Source organism: Kwoniella newhampshirensis, chromosome 11 (genome assembly GCF_039105145.1).
Source record: "Kwoniella newhampshirensis strain CBS 13917 chromosome 11, whole genome shotgun sequence".
NCBI classification, from domain to species: Eukaryota; Fungi; Basidiomycota; class Tremellomycetes; order Tremellales; family Cryptococcaceae; genus Kwoniella; species Kwoniella newhampshirensis.
Window position 1 is genome coordinate 978,164 of NC_089964.1, and position 16,082 is coordinate 994,245.

Genomic DNA, 16,082 nt, shown 5'->3' on the forward strand with positions numbered 1-16,082 from the left:
GAATGCTGGCGACGCAGAACAGGTGTAATTGGGATGTTTTGGGCTTGATAGACGCGGGATTGAAGGAGATTTTGCTGCGCGTTGGGCTATGAAGGGTTATCATCAATACAGCTGGTCTATAATAGCACATTTGATTGAATCTCGGTCAATGCAACATTCCATTCCATTCCATTCCATCTGTTTTATATAGAACATGTCGAGGGACACACGTGAGGAATGGTGAATGCAATGTCATCATATTCCGCTTCTCCACAAGACACTGTCTTGAGATTACGCTAAGGCTGATCGAACATCACGCTATGGAATGATATGAGCTGCTACGCAGTAGAAAGCTGAGCGCCGCCGTAATTGTGAATTCGCCGACCGGAGTCGACGTACTGGAGATGAGTCGACCTAAGGTGATTCCGGTCGCGATCGTGTCCTGTATGTCCGCACACGACTTTCTATCTGTCTCTTCGCCACCGCCACTTCGCCACTTCGCCACTTCGCCACTTCGCGTTGCTCTCCATCCAACATGGCCACTCGGCCTGCCCAGTGCTCAGACATCCGTTGTGTATCCTTCGCATCCTCCTTCGTCTATATCGATATGGATCCGTTGGTGCATCGGACACTTGTCACTCCACAAACAAGATAGCCTGTCTCTTTGTCCCCACTCTCAAGATCACGATGTGTGAATCGATCAGATCCATAGATGAGACAAGTTCTTTCGGATCCATTATTCGTCTGTCGTTGATCCCTATTGCGGAATTACTGATCAGGCGATTCGCCTCGCCTGAAATTTGCAACGAGACGGGATCAGCTTACGTCCCTCTGATCGAAACACAGAGTGGAGGATCGACGACAGGAGAGCGAGTCTCACATCGAATATCAGGACGGAATGGAAGAGACTGACCTCGAGAAGCGCAAAGTCCGAATTGCACTGCCAACTTGGCGATTGGTATCCCTTCCAAGGCAGAAGATGAAACTCTGTGAAATCGATTGTCACCCTCGAAAGCAGCCAAGACATCGGCCGATCGCAAGGACTCCGAGCTTGTCGAGTAGAGCACTTGCGCGGCCGTGAGAGCTCGTGAGAGAGCTATGGCTACAAGCTCATGGAGTCAGTACGTGTAACTGACAGATGCGGGGTGAGATCGAAATCAGGGGTTGCGCCGTTGAGGAAACAGCGAAGAATTCACTTACGCCCATGGACCAGCTCGGTCACCTCTCTAGCTAATAGCTTCTGAGCGTTTCTCGCTGACTTTGAGCTCTATCCATCAGCAGCATCAGCCAAGATATCCAAGGTATGTGCCTCCTCCAGCGGCGCCCACCTGATGATCTCTCATGACATTCTCAATCTCGTCCAGAGGCAGGAAGGTGAACAGCTTCAGATACTTTTCGACATCCTCGTCTGTCGTGCGAAGGAAGAACTGCGTTTCAGGCGTTAGCAAGTAGCACACGTCCTCGATTTATCATGCAGAAGTCGCGCCAGCTGGACGCAGAGCATTGATTGCACTCACCTGGTAAAACTCCGCTGCACTTGTCCTATTCTCATCCAACCAAACAGCGTTACCCGCAGACTTACCAAACTTCTCCCCCGTGCTGGTGGTAAGAAGCGGTATCGTCAAACCGAACGCGGTATCATCTTCCTCTTCACTCCCCTCTAATCCCTTCTGAACCACAGGCGCATTCTGCGCTTTCAAGCGTTTGATCAGATCGATCCCCGCCACAATGTTACCCCATTGATCGCTGCCTCCTAGTTGGATTCGACAATTGTGGGTATCGTACAGATGGGAGAAATCGAATGCTTGGAGGAGTTGATAGGTGAATTCGGTGTAGGAGATTCCGGAATCGGATAACAGACGGTTCTTTACACTGCAACAGCGAGATGACAAGATGAGCATACTGCGATTCCTCAAAAAAACGAACAAACGAAAATTGACGGAGTACACACACATGTGAGACATGTCAATTCAGAAAAGGAGGAAAGAGCACACACCTATCTCTCGAAAGCATCACAGATACCCTCGCAGCCTTCCCCACCGTCCTCAGAAAGTCCAGGAGACTGACACCCTTTGTCCACTCATAATTATCGAGTACCATCACTCCCGTCCTCCTTTCCTCTTCGACCGCTCCCTCCATCGCTTTACCTTTCCCTTTCCTATCCTCGATGACTCCTCTTTGGGAAAAATATGACTCCCCTCGGGTGAAGAAACGATGCACTTGGGAGGTTATACCGGCGACGTTGTGGGCTAGTTCTTCTGATGTGAGCGATTTGCGCTCGGTGGATCGACCAGAGGGATCGCCTATTGAGCCTGTTGCGCCGCCGATCTGACGATCAGATTGGTGAGTTGGGTGACATCTTGTGCGAGGTAAGGGAAGCAATGAGTAGGCTGAGGAGAGATAGACAGTGTGTGTCTGATAGCCTGGAACTGTGGGTGCAAGTGGTATGCAGACCCAAGGGTAGGAAAGGGTAGTGATACAGGCCAAGGCCTGGTGAGGCATGGGCAGAGAGTCACGGCACAGAGCACACTCCACTCACAAGGCATATTGATTGGTGACCTTTTGCTTGGAAATGCAACAAGCCCAACAGAGGCAGCAGATTTCCGACATGTAACGACGAGGCAGAAGGGTCCACACCTGCGTATATAGTCATTGGCGATCGGACGTGGGTTCGGAGCCTGGGACTGTAAGCGGAGATAGCATGAGGTGATATGAAAGCAATTAGAGGCAAATGCATGGATAAGGATTCGCCGGGAGGGTAGGTCGCAGAATGTCGAACACATCATCGAGAGAAAGAGGGGAACAGAAGTTGGTGATGTCGAGAGGTCAGCACAGGTGATCTCATGCGATGCATATGAAAGGAAGGAAAAGGGGGTGACATACCTAGTCAAAGCAGCCACGAAGCCTCTCTCTTCAAGCTCTTGTATCACGTCCTTCCCTCCCTTCCTCGTTCGGCTCATCTCATCGTGCAGAGTCCTCTTCAAGATTCGTGCGACTTGACGAGTATGTCGTGCTCGGCCCAGAGCGTTGAGTGGGAGAAAGATCATTCTCCGACAATGTGCTTTCCACTGAGACAAGGCGAGTGCGCTGTTCCTGTGCGCAGGTTGGTTGACCGAGTGGCTACCAGATGTGAAGCAGTTGATTTGAATGGTAGATGACAGAACACATCTCATAACGACTCAACAATGTTGTTTCTCGAGTTCCGACTTTTGGTGAGGGAGGCAGTCACGTGATTTGCTTCGTCGGGACCTTGCGATCTCTATCAGTGGCGTCGACGGAGAGCATGTCGTCGAGCTAGTCGTTAGATATGGCCACTTGGAGGGTTGTGTCTCATATCGGTCTGTCAGATCACCATTATTCTACTATACAGGCTGCATGCGAGGAAATCGCCATCTGGTCTCTGGCCACACTTCGGAAGGTTGTGCATGGTGAGAGGTCATCGCCTGTAGCACAGTTGTGATCAACAATTTTATCGAACGGCTGTGGATGTTCTAGAAGACTGCGAGGTTCGCAAATTCGTTAGATCCTCCGTCCATCTCGCATCAAGTGCGCTTCGCAGGATGTGACCCACCTAGGGCCCCTTGCATTTGATAATAAACATTTGAGATGTCTCTGAATGGCTTCCTGGTGCGACCAGTGGATTGTCTTGTCTGCCGATCTCAAAAACAATTTGAGAGCACGGTTGTAAAAATCGACCATCGACTCACATGGGTGAGCATTCAGGAAGGAGATAGAGATCGCTTTGATCGCGAAAGACAAGCAGGAGATGGCGTGAAAATTCAGCGCGCCCAATACTCCCCCGGAATTTGAAGACACAGGGCCGTGAATTGGAATCCAATTGGTAGAGACTCCAGGGTATTGGTCCATCGACGCTTCGAAGAGAGCTGACAAAGAGTCGTGATGGATTCGATGTCCAAGATCAGCCAACCCGCCGATGCGAACAGGGGCCGGACGGACCCTCTGCCCCAGTCAATTTGAACGACTGGAAGGTTCCAAAGGTTCAAGAGACCCCATCGGCGGATGTTGGAAGTACCTTCAAGGATTGACAGCGCGGGAGAGTGCTACCAAGTCGACTCATGTGACCTTGCTAATTTGCGATGACCAACGGATTTCCTTGCGAGAGGGTGCATGCGACTGATGGAGATCGCACATCCGAGACGGTTGATTTCAACCTATTCTTCCCGCGTCAGCTTTTTGTTCTCAACACTCCTTCCCTTGATTTTGCCGCCACGACCGTAGAACACTTTAAAACGCATTCTTCCCATCGATTGACGAGCTCATCGTATAGGTTGGTGGCGAGTTCGTCGTAGAAATGGTGGTTGATACAGATCAGATTGACAATGTGGGCCTTACATGCGAATATCTTGACGAATGAAAGGATATGATTCTTGCTTTCGGGAGGGAGAGGGTCGAGGGTGTCTAGCTCGAATGTCGGAAGGTAGGAAGACATGGCAAGTGGCGATTGATGACGGCGAGTGATTCGGGTCTCGTGTGTTGATCAGATAGCAATTGGCGATCTTGGAGATTCTGTGCACTGATTGATCAGCCTCAGATACAACGGAGCACTGAAGATGGTCAAGATGTGTCGGCGCAGACTGAGTCCTCGCTTCGGAAGGGGTAGAATAGAGGTTACTTACCCCTCGACGCGGTGGAGTCGGAGTCTAGCAAGTGGGCAGGGTGCAAGGCGTTTACGGCGTGATGTTGGCTTGACAGATAGTGCGGTATATGAGTTGGTAGAAGGGCAGGGAAGGTTTGAAACGTTTGCATGCAAGGGTATGTGTAGGAGAAACGAAAGAAAAAAGGAAAGAGTGGAGGAAAGAGTAGAAGAAAGAGAAGTATTGTCGCTCACCCTTGTACAGATTTGTGTATGCATGTGTGGATCAGTTGTGTGTCCCTTGGCATCAGCAGGCATCTCCAATGAATGTCAGACAGACAAGTATCAAGGTTCCAATACCCTTCAGAGCTCTATGCATGCTCGAGTACACTTCCTGTAGTAGCTCTATTCTCTGAATCCGCTCAGTCTACTCTCGCTCCCAGACGCTCCGCAAGCTTCCTCGCCCGTTTTGCCACTTCTCCTCTCTCACCCATCACTGTCAATCGCAATGACGCACCCTTCAGGTCCTCGTCGTCGTCGAGAGAGGGTATAGGTGTAAGTTCGTATCGACCGAAAGCCCAGTTGAGAATGTGGGTGCCGTACGGTTTGGTGGTATCGGCTGAGGAAAGGCGTACAATCCCTTTGACTACGGTATCGAGAGCGTTAGCAAGCAGATTGAGGTTGTCTTGCGTCTGGTTGATGATTGATACCAATCAGACAGTGCACATTGACACACCTCTGTATATTTCAAAAGACAACTTGGACAACTCTTTGTCCAACTCCTCTTGCGAAACAGGCACCACCTCTCTCTTCTCCTTAGTCTCCACGTCCGTTGCGTCTTCACAAGCATCACAGCTCATCCCATGTTGATGATCATGCGCCTTTCCCTTGCCTTTCCCCTTCGACCTCACGCCACCTCTCCAGACGTTCTTGGTTTCAACCTCGTCTCCATGCCACCCGCTACCTTCCGCCTCCGCCCAAGACTTCTTTTCCCCATCTACCAATTCGAACAGTTTTGTGTCTAATCCGAAGACCAGTTCCGGTTGGGGCGGATTGGAAGGCGCTGGACCGATTTTGATCTTGGGCGTTTCGTCGTTCAGGTCGTTGAGTGAGTCGAAGAGATCGTCGAGCTGACGTTCGGTAGCGAGATGGTGCTTGTTAAGGAGGATCAGGTCGGTGTACTTTGCTTGAAGCTACGTGTTTAGGGCAGATAGTCAATGAGGGTCACAGGTGATACACAGTAATCCCTAGCTGGAATCGCAAGGACGTCGCGAGCGTACCTTGGCAGAAGGAGAGTTATCCTCATATCCTCTAAAGTTCAAACTGTCCACAACGGTGATAACGCCATCGAGCTTAAAGCCTTGCGGTTCAAGCTGTCGGATCTGAAGGGCTAGTGTCGCCGGGAAGGCAGAACCACTGGTAGTCTGTCAGCGGTACCATTCGACAGGCCGGCGCGGCATAGGGTGACCAGCATTGCAAGGAGCCTTGGCTTATGTTTTGACTGCAAGGGTGCAGTTTCAGGAAAGCTAAGCGACCCACCTCGATTCGATGATGATCCTATCAGGCTTCATTGTCTGCTTGATCTCCAGCAGGGCATTCTCCACAAGTCCGACCATAGTACAGCACCTTTTCACGATATTTGATCAGCTGTTGACATTGTCTCCGAAGTGATGGCACAGCTCACAAGCAGCCATTGAGGATCTCAGACACACCGGAGATGTTCGATTGAGAGGCGAGTAGAGAGTCAACTGCGAGCGATGTAAGTCAGTTGAACGCATCATTCTTGTATACTATCACGGAGGCATGTACCAGTGATACAGCAGACTCACCTTCGACGTCCCCATACTCGTTCTTGAGCAGGACAACCCTGTAGTCTTTCGGTAATTGTTGTATCAAGGTGAGAATCGTGGTGGTTTTGCCCTGCGACACAGATACTATAAGTGTTTTCCCCCCAAGATATATCGCTGGGATGAAGGCAGCTCACAGCACCTGTAAAGGGGTACCCGCAAGGACACGTTAGCTGATAAGTCTCGATCTTATGTGAACAGGACGGGGCAAAGAACCGTGTGAGCGGTGGGGAGAAGGAGGGGGAGGAACGCACCCAGGAAACCGGTGAAGCATGTGACGGGAATGGGTGCATCTTCGGGTTGGATTGTCATCTTCGTACACTATTCTTTGTTTTATGATCCATCAGTCTGCGTCTAAGAACTGGCGAGTAGAGAAGAAAGTTGCGAGACATATAACAGAAAGATGTAAAATTCCCTCCGTTCATCTTATCTCCTGATTCTGAATTTGACAATCTCCACTCTTTTTTTCTGTTCTCCAGAAACATCATCGCTCCATTGTCGTCTTTCCCCTCTCTTCGTTCCTCTAGATAACGGATTCAGGCCGGAAATCGATTACCCTCCACGATGCCTTCGTTACAGCTCCTTTCTTCCCTACCATCACACGCCGAACCCGCCTGGTGTGTCACGTTCAACCCCGCTCGCTCCCTACTCGCATCATGTTCCACCGATCGTACCATCCGACTGTACTCTTACATCCTCCCTTCTCCTACCACTACTTCATCTGAGGACATCCAAACGTTCTCTTCGTCATCTGATGCTAAGCCCGATTTTAGCCTGCTGAAAGTGATCGAGACGGATCATAAGCGGACGGTGAGAAGTATAGGTTGGAGTCCTGACGGGAAGACGCTGGCCAGTGGAAGTTTCGATTCAACAGTTGGGGTATGGGAAGAAGTCATTCCTCTCGACGAAGAGGATAAGAGGGAAGATGGGAATGAGGGTGTGTTCAAGAATACTGTTGCTGGAGTCAGTGATGAAGATGGGAGAGAAAAGGACTGGGAATGTGTGACGACGTTAGAGGGGCATGAGAGTGAATGTAAGAGTGTAGGGTTTTCGAGTGATGGAGCTTTATTGGCGAGTTGCTCGAGAGATAAGAGCGTATGGGTCTGGGAAGGTGAGTGTGGGGTTGGTTGGCTTGAGCAGTCGTCTTGCCAGATATTGGAATAAGGACCTGCAGCTGACGAAAACTTGTCCGTCGTACAGTCCAACCAGACGCAGATTTCGAATGTATAGCCGTTATGATGGACCATTCACAGGACGTGAAATGTATTGCCTGGCACCCTCACGAGGAGGTGAGTGAGAATTGTCTGTCTTGTCGGAATCGGGGAAGAGGCACTTCACCTTGGATTGTTTCGTTTCGATTGCTCAAAGCGCGGTAATACAACCTCAGCATGATCAAAGTGCTAATTTTATCGCCTTCTTGTCCTTGATACAGATCCTCGCTTCCGCATCGTACGACTCCCATATCCATCTAGCGTTCGACGACCCCGATTCCGACTGGACAATCTTCCAAAAATTGCACCCCAAACTCCCCGCATCTTCACTGACCCTCTCTCCCTCAAGCGCCGCTCCGTCGCTCATCACGGCTCTGATACCTACCCAAGCTGAGAAAGAGGCCGAGGAGAAGCTGGCTGTTCCGCCCTTGGAGGAAGATGAGACGGTTTGGTGCTTGGCTTGGAGTCCTTGTGGTAGGTACTTGGCGAGTGGGGGGGATCAAGGTGGAATTAGGATCTGGAAGAGGAAGTGAGTCATCTGTTCTCACATCGCCTTTTGGAAGCAGCTAGCGAATCCCTTGTCTCTGTGCCTCGCGATAGAGAAGACGTTCATCTGATAACGCCACACTTATCTTATCTCGCAGAGGATCTCAACCCGATTCGCCATACGAAGAGATATCACACACCGTCGCTCACACACGATCAATCTTCTCCCTCTCATGGTCCCCTCCGCCCTCCCCTTCTTCTTCTTCTTCATCATCATCATCATCATCATCATCATCGTCGTCGTCCGATCTAGGTCTACTCGCATCAGGTGGAGGGGACGGTAAGATCGTCGTCTGGCAACTGGAGAAAATTGCAACTGAAGGAGAAGGCGAAGGAGGGGTGAAGATCACGCCTATCGCAGCAATCAGAGATGCCCATGGTGTGAGCGATGTTAACAGTGTAGGGTGGTGTGTGAGAGAGGATAAGAAGGGTCTGGGAATCTTGAGCAGCGCGGGAGACGATGGGAGCGTCAAGGTCTGGAGAATAGTGAGGGAGGATTAGGCATCATAGATGTGAGAGGGGGACGGCAGTGGTCGCGGGAAAAGACCCGTATACATAACTTATCACTATGATGCAGACTATTGCACAAAGTAATACTCGTTTTGAGTGCAACTTCCTTTCTGATCATACACCCCAACCCAACTCTGTCAGCGACATTCGATATACAGTCTCTTAGCCGCTGCAGGCAGGTCTCATGGTGGCAGAAGTGATTCATTCATATCTACTCATTTCATGACATAACGGAGATTGGGAACGGGAAGGAAAGGTTGGATGAAGATCGTGTTCAGGTATCGCTAACAACTTTGTTACTTTTCCGGAAGAGGGTGGAGGTATACTCGAGTACAGGCCAGTCTAGTAGAAACCGGTTGGTTGCGCCATCAAACCTCCTCCATTTGGCACGCCGTTGCCCATGAATGGTGGACCGCCCCTGCAAATGATTCATCGTAAGCACTTTTCGCTGCCCGCCTATATCATGTCCCAGCAGTCAACACTCACGTAGGTCCACCGATCATCAATCTTCCACCCAGACCAGATCCTAGTAAGCTGGAAGGCTCGTTGTCTGAGTCCTTCTCGACTGTTCTTGACCTCAACTCCTTCACCTCTTTCTCCAAAGCTGCAATCTTGCTCGCTTGATCACGTTGTAACTGAAGCTTGTACGGCATCGAGTAATCTGAAAGACCGAATCGCCATGACTGGGGATGAACCATGAAATCAGTAAATCAATCCGTATGCTTGCACAGATACTGGACTCACCATTTCCTCGACAAAGTCTGGTCGAACAAGCTCAAAGCAGACATAAAGGATAGCAGCGAAGGCATCTTTGTTCCCGATAGACACAAAGTAGCCCGCGAGCTCCTCTGCGACAGCGACTTCCTTGCTTGCCGCTGAAGTCTCAAGTGCATCTCGCCATAATCTGTCGGCCTTAGACAGGGCCAGTGACTCCTCCCACATGCTGTTGAGCTGTTCAGTAATACGTGATATACATTGTCAGCCTTCGATCTAGGCAGCCATGCTCTCGAGCACCGTTGCACGTCACTCACTCGGTAAAGGAGGGCAGCAATTCTCCGGAACTCCAACAATTCGTGGTTCTCTAGTCTCTTTGCAAGTTTGATGGCATCGTATTGGTCGTGAGTCTCCAGACTGCTTCGGAGGGTAACGTGGTCCTCCTCTTCGATAAGCAAATCATTGTACGCCTCGTTGACGACAGCGATGTTGAGCTTCTGAGTGGCGATCAGGTACGGTTTGGCGAGAGGAAGGTGGTCTGCGTTTTGAAGGATTTTGACAACTCGGCCGTGATCAAGACGAGGTGTGAGAGCCGCCAAGAGGTCAGGTAGGAGGGTGGCCTAGAAAAATTCAGCGCCTGGCGCCTGACGTACATTATACCAACGACGGCTTACCTGATAAGCGAGGTAGAAAGTGACGGCTCTGTATGCGATCTCCATATTGGCAACTTTGACCACAACCTTCTTGAACTGATCGTGGTCCCAATCGGCCAATCGCTCCATCATCGCCAAGGCAGCGTTATCAGGCTCATCTAACGTTGAACATGTCATCAGCTCCGCACCTCATAAGCATTGTGACGACATATTACTCACCATAGACAATGTAGAGAAAGACCAATTCAGGCCAAAGGTGCGCTTGCTCGGCGGCCTTGATGACCTTGGGCTATGAAAATCGTCAGTTATCATATGGAGGACAATGTATCTGAACTCACAATGTTGACTCGTTGCCAGAAAAGCTTGAGATGCTCCATGACTGGGAAAGGTGTACGTTTAGAATGGGTACGAGTCTCGTTTATACGCTGGACTTACGCTTCTCCGGTCGATACTTAGCATACAAGACACTGAGTTCGGTGAACATTCCCTATTGCGTATGCGTGTCAGCTATACCCGATTATGCCGCAAAGTCACCGCCCACCATGTGTGCTCTTTCGAGACCCAATCCACCTTCCATCAATGAGATAACCTCATCAAAGTAGCCGTTCCTCTCGTAGAGTGACAACAGAGCAGGTAGTTCCTCGGCGTGGACCTAGTCGTTCCAAATCAGCTCCAGGATGCACGGAAGGTACAAACAGGAAACGAAATGCTCACAATGAGATTGAGACCACAAATTTGCGCTAATCTGAATTCCTTCTTGTCCACACAAGCGGCATTGACCTGCTTCCAGACTCTGTATATTCGTCAGCAATGTATGACACCCAAGATGCAATTACTGCAGACTTACTGAGTATTGCCCGCCTTCCTTGCAGCGTCAACTGCAGCTTGGTTTTCGCCGAGGTAGATTAAAGTAGTTGCCAAACGAGCCCAGTTGGAGATACTCGAGAAGAGCAACTTGGCAGCCTGGTAAAGCTCGTCCTCGAAGCACTTCTCTCCGACCTGTAGGATATCGGCAACATTGGTCATACCCAAGAACTCCTCCATATCATGCAGTCGATCGGTCTTGGCATATGCATAGGCGAGCTCCGTGTCAATCCTGGGTTCACGAGCGGTTTTTCGTGCCATCTGGAGATACCGAACCAAGTCATCATGTTTGCCGGCTCGGTTGGCGATTTCTATGACTTCAGCAAAGTTGGAAGGGTCCTCCGCCTTGATGTACGAGTCGATAGCGTCTTTGACTCGGAGGCCGTCGAGCTGAGCCTTACCAAGTCGGCTCCAAACAGCAGGCTGGTTGATCTTGTTGGCGTACGCGAATCCACGGTCGATACTGGCCATGTGCTCCACGAGGACGCTCATAGCCTCAGCGTGCATGTCGTGTTTCTGGTAGATCGTGAAAGCCTCCTCGTACAACCCAGCCTCGGTAGCCACCTTGGCGATGGCCTCGACATCGTAGCCAGAAAGCTTGTTGATGTATCCCATGACCTTGCCCTTGTCATTCTTGATTGCTGTGAGGAACATGAGACTCTGAAGACTTCGGTTATCGCTGAATGGCGAAGGCTCGATGATGATCTTCTCGAGCAATTCGAGGAGAGGACCGTGAAGCTCCATGTGCATGAAAGCTTTGACGGTGACCGAGACGTCATCAGGGTCAGTGCTTTCAGGAATAGCAGTCGCGATGACCTGGTCGATAAGAGCTCGGCGGTGAATGCTCTCGGGGTTGAGGACTTGCGTCCAAAGATCGATCTCTCTTCGCTTGACCAGATATCTCGCCTGATGCTTGTACATTTGATTCTCGTTGGTGATGTTGATGAGCTCATCATCGCAGAAGCCCTTAGCGTAGGCAATGTAGGCAAGGTATGGGTCTCGTTTCTCGCAGTACTTTCCAACGATAGCAGGATCATAGAGGTTGTTGTCCTTGAGGAAGGCCTCGGGGTTGTTGTTCGAGTCGATAGCGATCTTAGCGATGGCGTTGTAAACAGAGTGGTCAATGGACCCTTGCTCGACCTTGTTGTTCAGCCAAGGAAGAATGAGCTTGAGTCGGTTCCTCTTTTCGACCTCGTCGACCAACTCGTCGATGGGGAAGGTGCCAGTAACCGACATGAGCAGGCTCTTGACAGTCGCCTCATCACAGTCAACATCCAGTAATCCACCGATAACTTGTGGTGTACGAGCAGAGTTGACTCGCTGAACGTAAATCTCGATGAAGTTCGTGAGGCCGTTCTGGTACAGGTAAAGAACAAGATCGTGGACGAAGTCGAATCTGTCGCAAACGATGATGAGAGGAAGCTGATCCGATAATCGAGCCTCCTTGAGGAAGTTCTTGACCTTCTCAGGGTTGTAGAAGTTGCTCTCTCGGCAAATTCGCTCGACTTCTCGGATTTGACCGGTCCGAGTTGCAGCCTGAATGTACTTGAAGTGAACCTCGGGGTCCTCGCTGAGATTGACGACGGAACCAAGATAGTAATAGAGGCCGTCGGAGCTCTTGAACTGCTCAAACAGTTCAATAAGCTTGACTGGACCAAGCAGGTCAGAGTACTTGGTAGCGATTTGGACCACGATGGCAAGGTTTTGGCGCAGGTTTGACTTGAGCATCTCTTGCAAGCAAGACAACGATTGCTCGACGGTGAGTCGGCCAAAGTAGTCAACGAGCCACTACGCTGTCAGCTAGATCGCAACACAGTCTACTCACCTCTGGGTTGAACAGGTTGGTGTGAACCACCACGCGCTTGATGTCATTGATATCATCGTAGTGTTCGAGAGCCTTATGGCATCAGCTCCAGTACGACGACCTAGACTCACTCTTTGAACCAAGCCCGCCTTCTCGGCCAAATTGGCGATTCTTGGTCGATCGTAATGGGTGAACATCTCGTTTCCGAGAATAGCATCGGCGACAGCAGGCGCGCTGACCAGGTTCATTTCAAGCAAACGAGTCTGTAAGGGACCCTGCTCGGGCTTGTTGTCCTTGAGCGCGTCGAGGAGAATGGAGGTGGCTTGCTGAAGCATGTTTTGAGACATGAAGATATCGATGATTCTTTCGAGGTCTACCAAAGGACCATTCTCGTCATTGACCAATTGAGAGGCGAACTCTGCTCCTTTCTCCGGATTGATTCGGACAACGTGCTGGAGCAATTGCGCGTAGTCGGGAGTGTATCCGACCTTTTTCGAGTATAAAACGATTTTGTCGAACTGGCCAAGCTCAGCGAAGCAAGCGACAACCTTGTTCGGTACATTGGCTCGAAGATAAACGGATAAGGCCAGGTTAAGGTCACCGACTCGGCAGAGATCACCGAGCTCCTCACTACATTCAAGCTGTAAAAGTTTCAGCTCAGTGCGAGGATTTGTTACCTACTTTGTTCTCTTTCAACCACTTCTCCAGCAGATTCTTCTTTCCTTGCTGGATGACGGGTCTAGCCAGCTCCAATGACTCGTGCTTATTCAACTCGCCCTTTTCGAGGAGGATCCCAAAGTACTGCAATATAGGTGAAAGGGTGCCGGGGACTTGGGGAAGCTTCTTGAAGGTCTCGATAGTTTGGGGCGTACGGAGAAGACCCCGAGGAGAGTTGGCAGCTATCTTAGCAGCTTCACCGTATTGACCGTTCTGAATGTAGATCTGGTACTGTTGCTGGATCATGTGATCCGCACCGGGGAGACCAGCTCGAGTTGCAAGCTTGATAGCAAGCTCAGGGTTGTTGAGGGTTTCTGTAAGTCAGCTCCGATAGTCATTGTCGAACTCACGTTGAATGTAAGGAACAATGGTCTCCTCGTCCACACTAACACTCAACACTTGACCCTTCCTGTTGACACCGATGATACCAGACAGCAGCTCGTACTCGGCAGTAGTGAAAATGGTTTCTCCGGAAATTCGGTTCATGTAAATACATTGACCGGTCTCGATCTCGTAAAGGTGGATGAAGCCGAACTTGGTGACGAGATAGATGATACCGTGTTTGGAAGACACCTGGAGGGAAACAGGAAAATCGTTGGTGGCCTCGGGTGGGAAGAACACGTCGACAGCCTTCTTCTGGAAGGGAGGATTAGGAGCTTGGTGACCGATTTCTACAATGTGGAGCTGCGATTCGTTCAGTATATGTACGGCTCACAACCAGTCAGCGACTTACCTTTGCTCCAACTGCCGTTCTCACAGCGAACGCAAAGAGCTTGGTAGGATTGGGTGCACCATCTAACTTGATCGTTGCGAAAGCAGCAGCATGACCCTCGATAGGTTGTGAGACACCCCTCTCAAGAGAGTAGAGTTGCATTGCTCCCTTGATTTTGAAACCTGTTTGGCCTGGCTGACCGGCGTTAGGATTGGATGAGATGCCGACAAGAACGAGCCACTTCTCATCTTGGGATATCCGGTAATTGATGATTTGGTTAGCGGCGAGAGAGGCGTGGCGGTCGAACACCTGCAGGCGATGCGTTCAGTCAGGCGTATGATGTTGGGGAACGAGAGACAGTGATGGAAGCTTACCTTGACCGGAGCAGATTCTCCGAGTTTCCAATGGTGGACTTCTCGGTCGGTGACGATACCCAAAGTAGTGTCATTAATCCAAGTCCAAAAGATGACGTCCTCGTTCATTAGATGAGCTCCTAGCTTTTGTTTCGAACCAAGGTCGAAGACCTGAAGTTGACGGCCAGCTGTATGCCAAAGGCTCAGTACGCGATTGACGCAAGGGAGTATGTACAAAAGAAGCTCACCCTTCAGAGCGAGAATCTTGACATCAGCTTTGGGGTTCATGATGGCCGAGTCGGCGGATACTGTGAGGGAATGGCGTCAGTTATTTGCGTGTTCGCGGCCCGATTCTTCGCTGCCCTGCAATCAGGTTCACTGGCGCCTCTGATTCATAGCCCTTGCCCTCGACGGACCGTGGCCTCTCCACAGGGTTGCGTCTTTCTCCTTGTTTGACGCCGTCGCGCCCGCCCTTCACCCCATCTAGCTGAGATCCCGCCCTTCCAAAACTCGCTAGATAGACAAGATACTGACTAGGTCTTCGGACAACATCATTTGAGTCATTGAGATTGACGATGACAACCTGAGGGGTATCCAAAGCTTCTCGCACACAGATCCATGCATCAGATTCGAGAGTTAAAGACTGGAATGAAATGGATGCAGGTTGAATTCCGAGAGCTGTGAGCTGTGAATGGCAACGATGTCAGCAAGTTGCCAGCTCTTTCGGTATGACACAGATGTAGCGCCGGATCAGACCGCCATAGCAAGATGGTAAGGAGCATCGAGATGCCGGCGTTCGAGCTGTGGGAAAGACGAGAAGGGCTAGAACAGATGATCGACCAACAACATACCTGGAGATGCTCCGTGAACTGTCGAATCGGAAATTCGTCAGCACTGACCCTAGCTCCTTCAGGATGCTACGGCTTTACTCACCACGATAGGCTTCTCTGGAGCGGCCATGATGAAGACCTCTTTCTCTGTTAAGGTACGTTATCTGAACGCTATTCAACTGAATAGGGGAAAGCGCGTCCTTGAGCCGAGCAACTTGTGTATGTTTCGTGACGATTCGTTGAGTGAGGTGTACGGGGCGATGACAAGGGGACGGAGTCCGATGTTGCTGTCGGCGAGTCTTATGGTGAGAGAAGAGATTGTTGTGAGGGAGAAGGAGGGAAAGAGAGGAATGCTAGTGATAGCACTGTAGGTGACAACGAGGCGACTTGACAGGCGCGCTGGGTGATGACGAACGTACGTCGGGCGGGTTAAGCCACGTGTCGGAGATCTCCTCGGGTTTAGACGAGAGTGGCACTTGTGAGTGCACTGTTATGGCGCAATTCAGGTCGGTGGTCAAGTTCCTTGTGAGAGGGATGCCTTAGGAGTATGCATGATCAAGACCACTGCGATTTGACATGAAGACACTGCGGAGGTGATACAAGTCACCTTCCACGAGACAAAAGTACAATCCTAAGACGAGTTGCAATCAGTCCCATATTGTCCTTGCTGTTCCTTACTGTGACCGCCCAGATTCATCCGCGGAATATGGCCCACATCGCAGCTGCTACACCGCACGTGGTGTATGCC

The 16,082-nt window shown here is 50.6% G+C and overlaps 4 protein-coding genes across 4 annotated transcripts; 1 reads left to right on the forward strand and 3 right to left on the reverse strand.

The window, feature by feature from the left end:
- Positions 1-614: 614 nt before the first annotated feature.
- On the reverse strand, positions 615-3,026 carry IAR55_005534 (tyrosine-tRNA ligase; the record flags this gene model as incomplete). Its single annotated transcript, XM_066948625.1, has 8 exons — positions 615-772; positions 893-1,081; positions 1,180-1,246; positions 1,308-1,406; positions 1,497-1,851; positions 1,976-2,307; positions 2,519-2,663; positions 2,863-3,026. 8 exons carry the CDS (start codon positions 3,024-3,026, stop codon positions 615-617), a joined length of 1,509 nt encoding a protein of 502 aa, XP_066801193.1.
- Positions 3,027-4,995: 1,969 nt separating this feature from the next.
- IAR55_005535 (uncharacterized protein) lies at positions 4,996-6,732 on the reverse strand (the record flags this gene model as incomplete). The annotated part of the gene is made up of 7 exons (XM_066948626.1): positions 4,996-5,219; positions 5,310-5,766; positions 5,854-5,989; positions 6,113-6,199; positions 6,258-6,321; positions 6,403-6,507; positions 6,675-6,732. The coding sequence occupies 7 exons, from the start codon at positions 6,730-6,732 to the stop codon at positions 4,996-4,998; spliced, it is 1,131 nt and encodes a 376-aa protein (XP_066801194.1).
- Positions 6,733-6,984: 252 nt separating this feature from the next.
- IAR55_005536 (uncharacterized protein) lies at positions 6,985-8,678 on the forward strand (the record flags this gene model as incomplete). Its single annotated transcript, XM_066948627.1, has 4 exons — positions 6,985-7,531; positions 7,621-7,709; positions 7,853-8,160; positions 8,276-8,678. The coding sequence occupies 4 exons, from the start codon at positions 6,985-6,987 to the stop codon at positions 8,676-8,678; spliced, it is 1,347 nt and encodes a 448-aa protein (XP_066801195.1).
- A 351-nt stretch (positions 8,679-9,029) lies between these two features.
- On the reverse strand, positions 9,030-15,464 carry IAR55_005537 (uncharacterized protein; the record flags this gene model as incomplete). The annotated part of the gene is made up of 20 exons (XM_066948628.1): positions 9,030-9,105; positions 9,174-9,370; positions 9,432-9,638; positions 9,719-10,021; positions 10,076-10,212; positions 10,274-10,343; positions 10,393-10,433; positions 10,490-10,541; positions 10,596-10,706; positions 10,769-10,847; positions 10,902-12,706; positions 12,854-13,352; positions 13,423-13,753; positions 13,826-14,123; positions 14,173-14,460; positions 14,526-14,692; positions 14,753-14,812; positions 15,039-15,189; positions 15,356-15,373; positions 15,438-15,464. The coding sequence occupies 20 exons, from the start codon at positions 15,462-15,464 to the stop codon at positions 9,030-9,032; spliced, it is 4,917 nt and encodes a 1,638-aa protein (XP_066801196.1).
- Between the last annotated feature and the right edge of the window lie 618 nt (positions 15,465-16,082).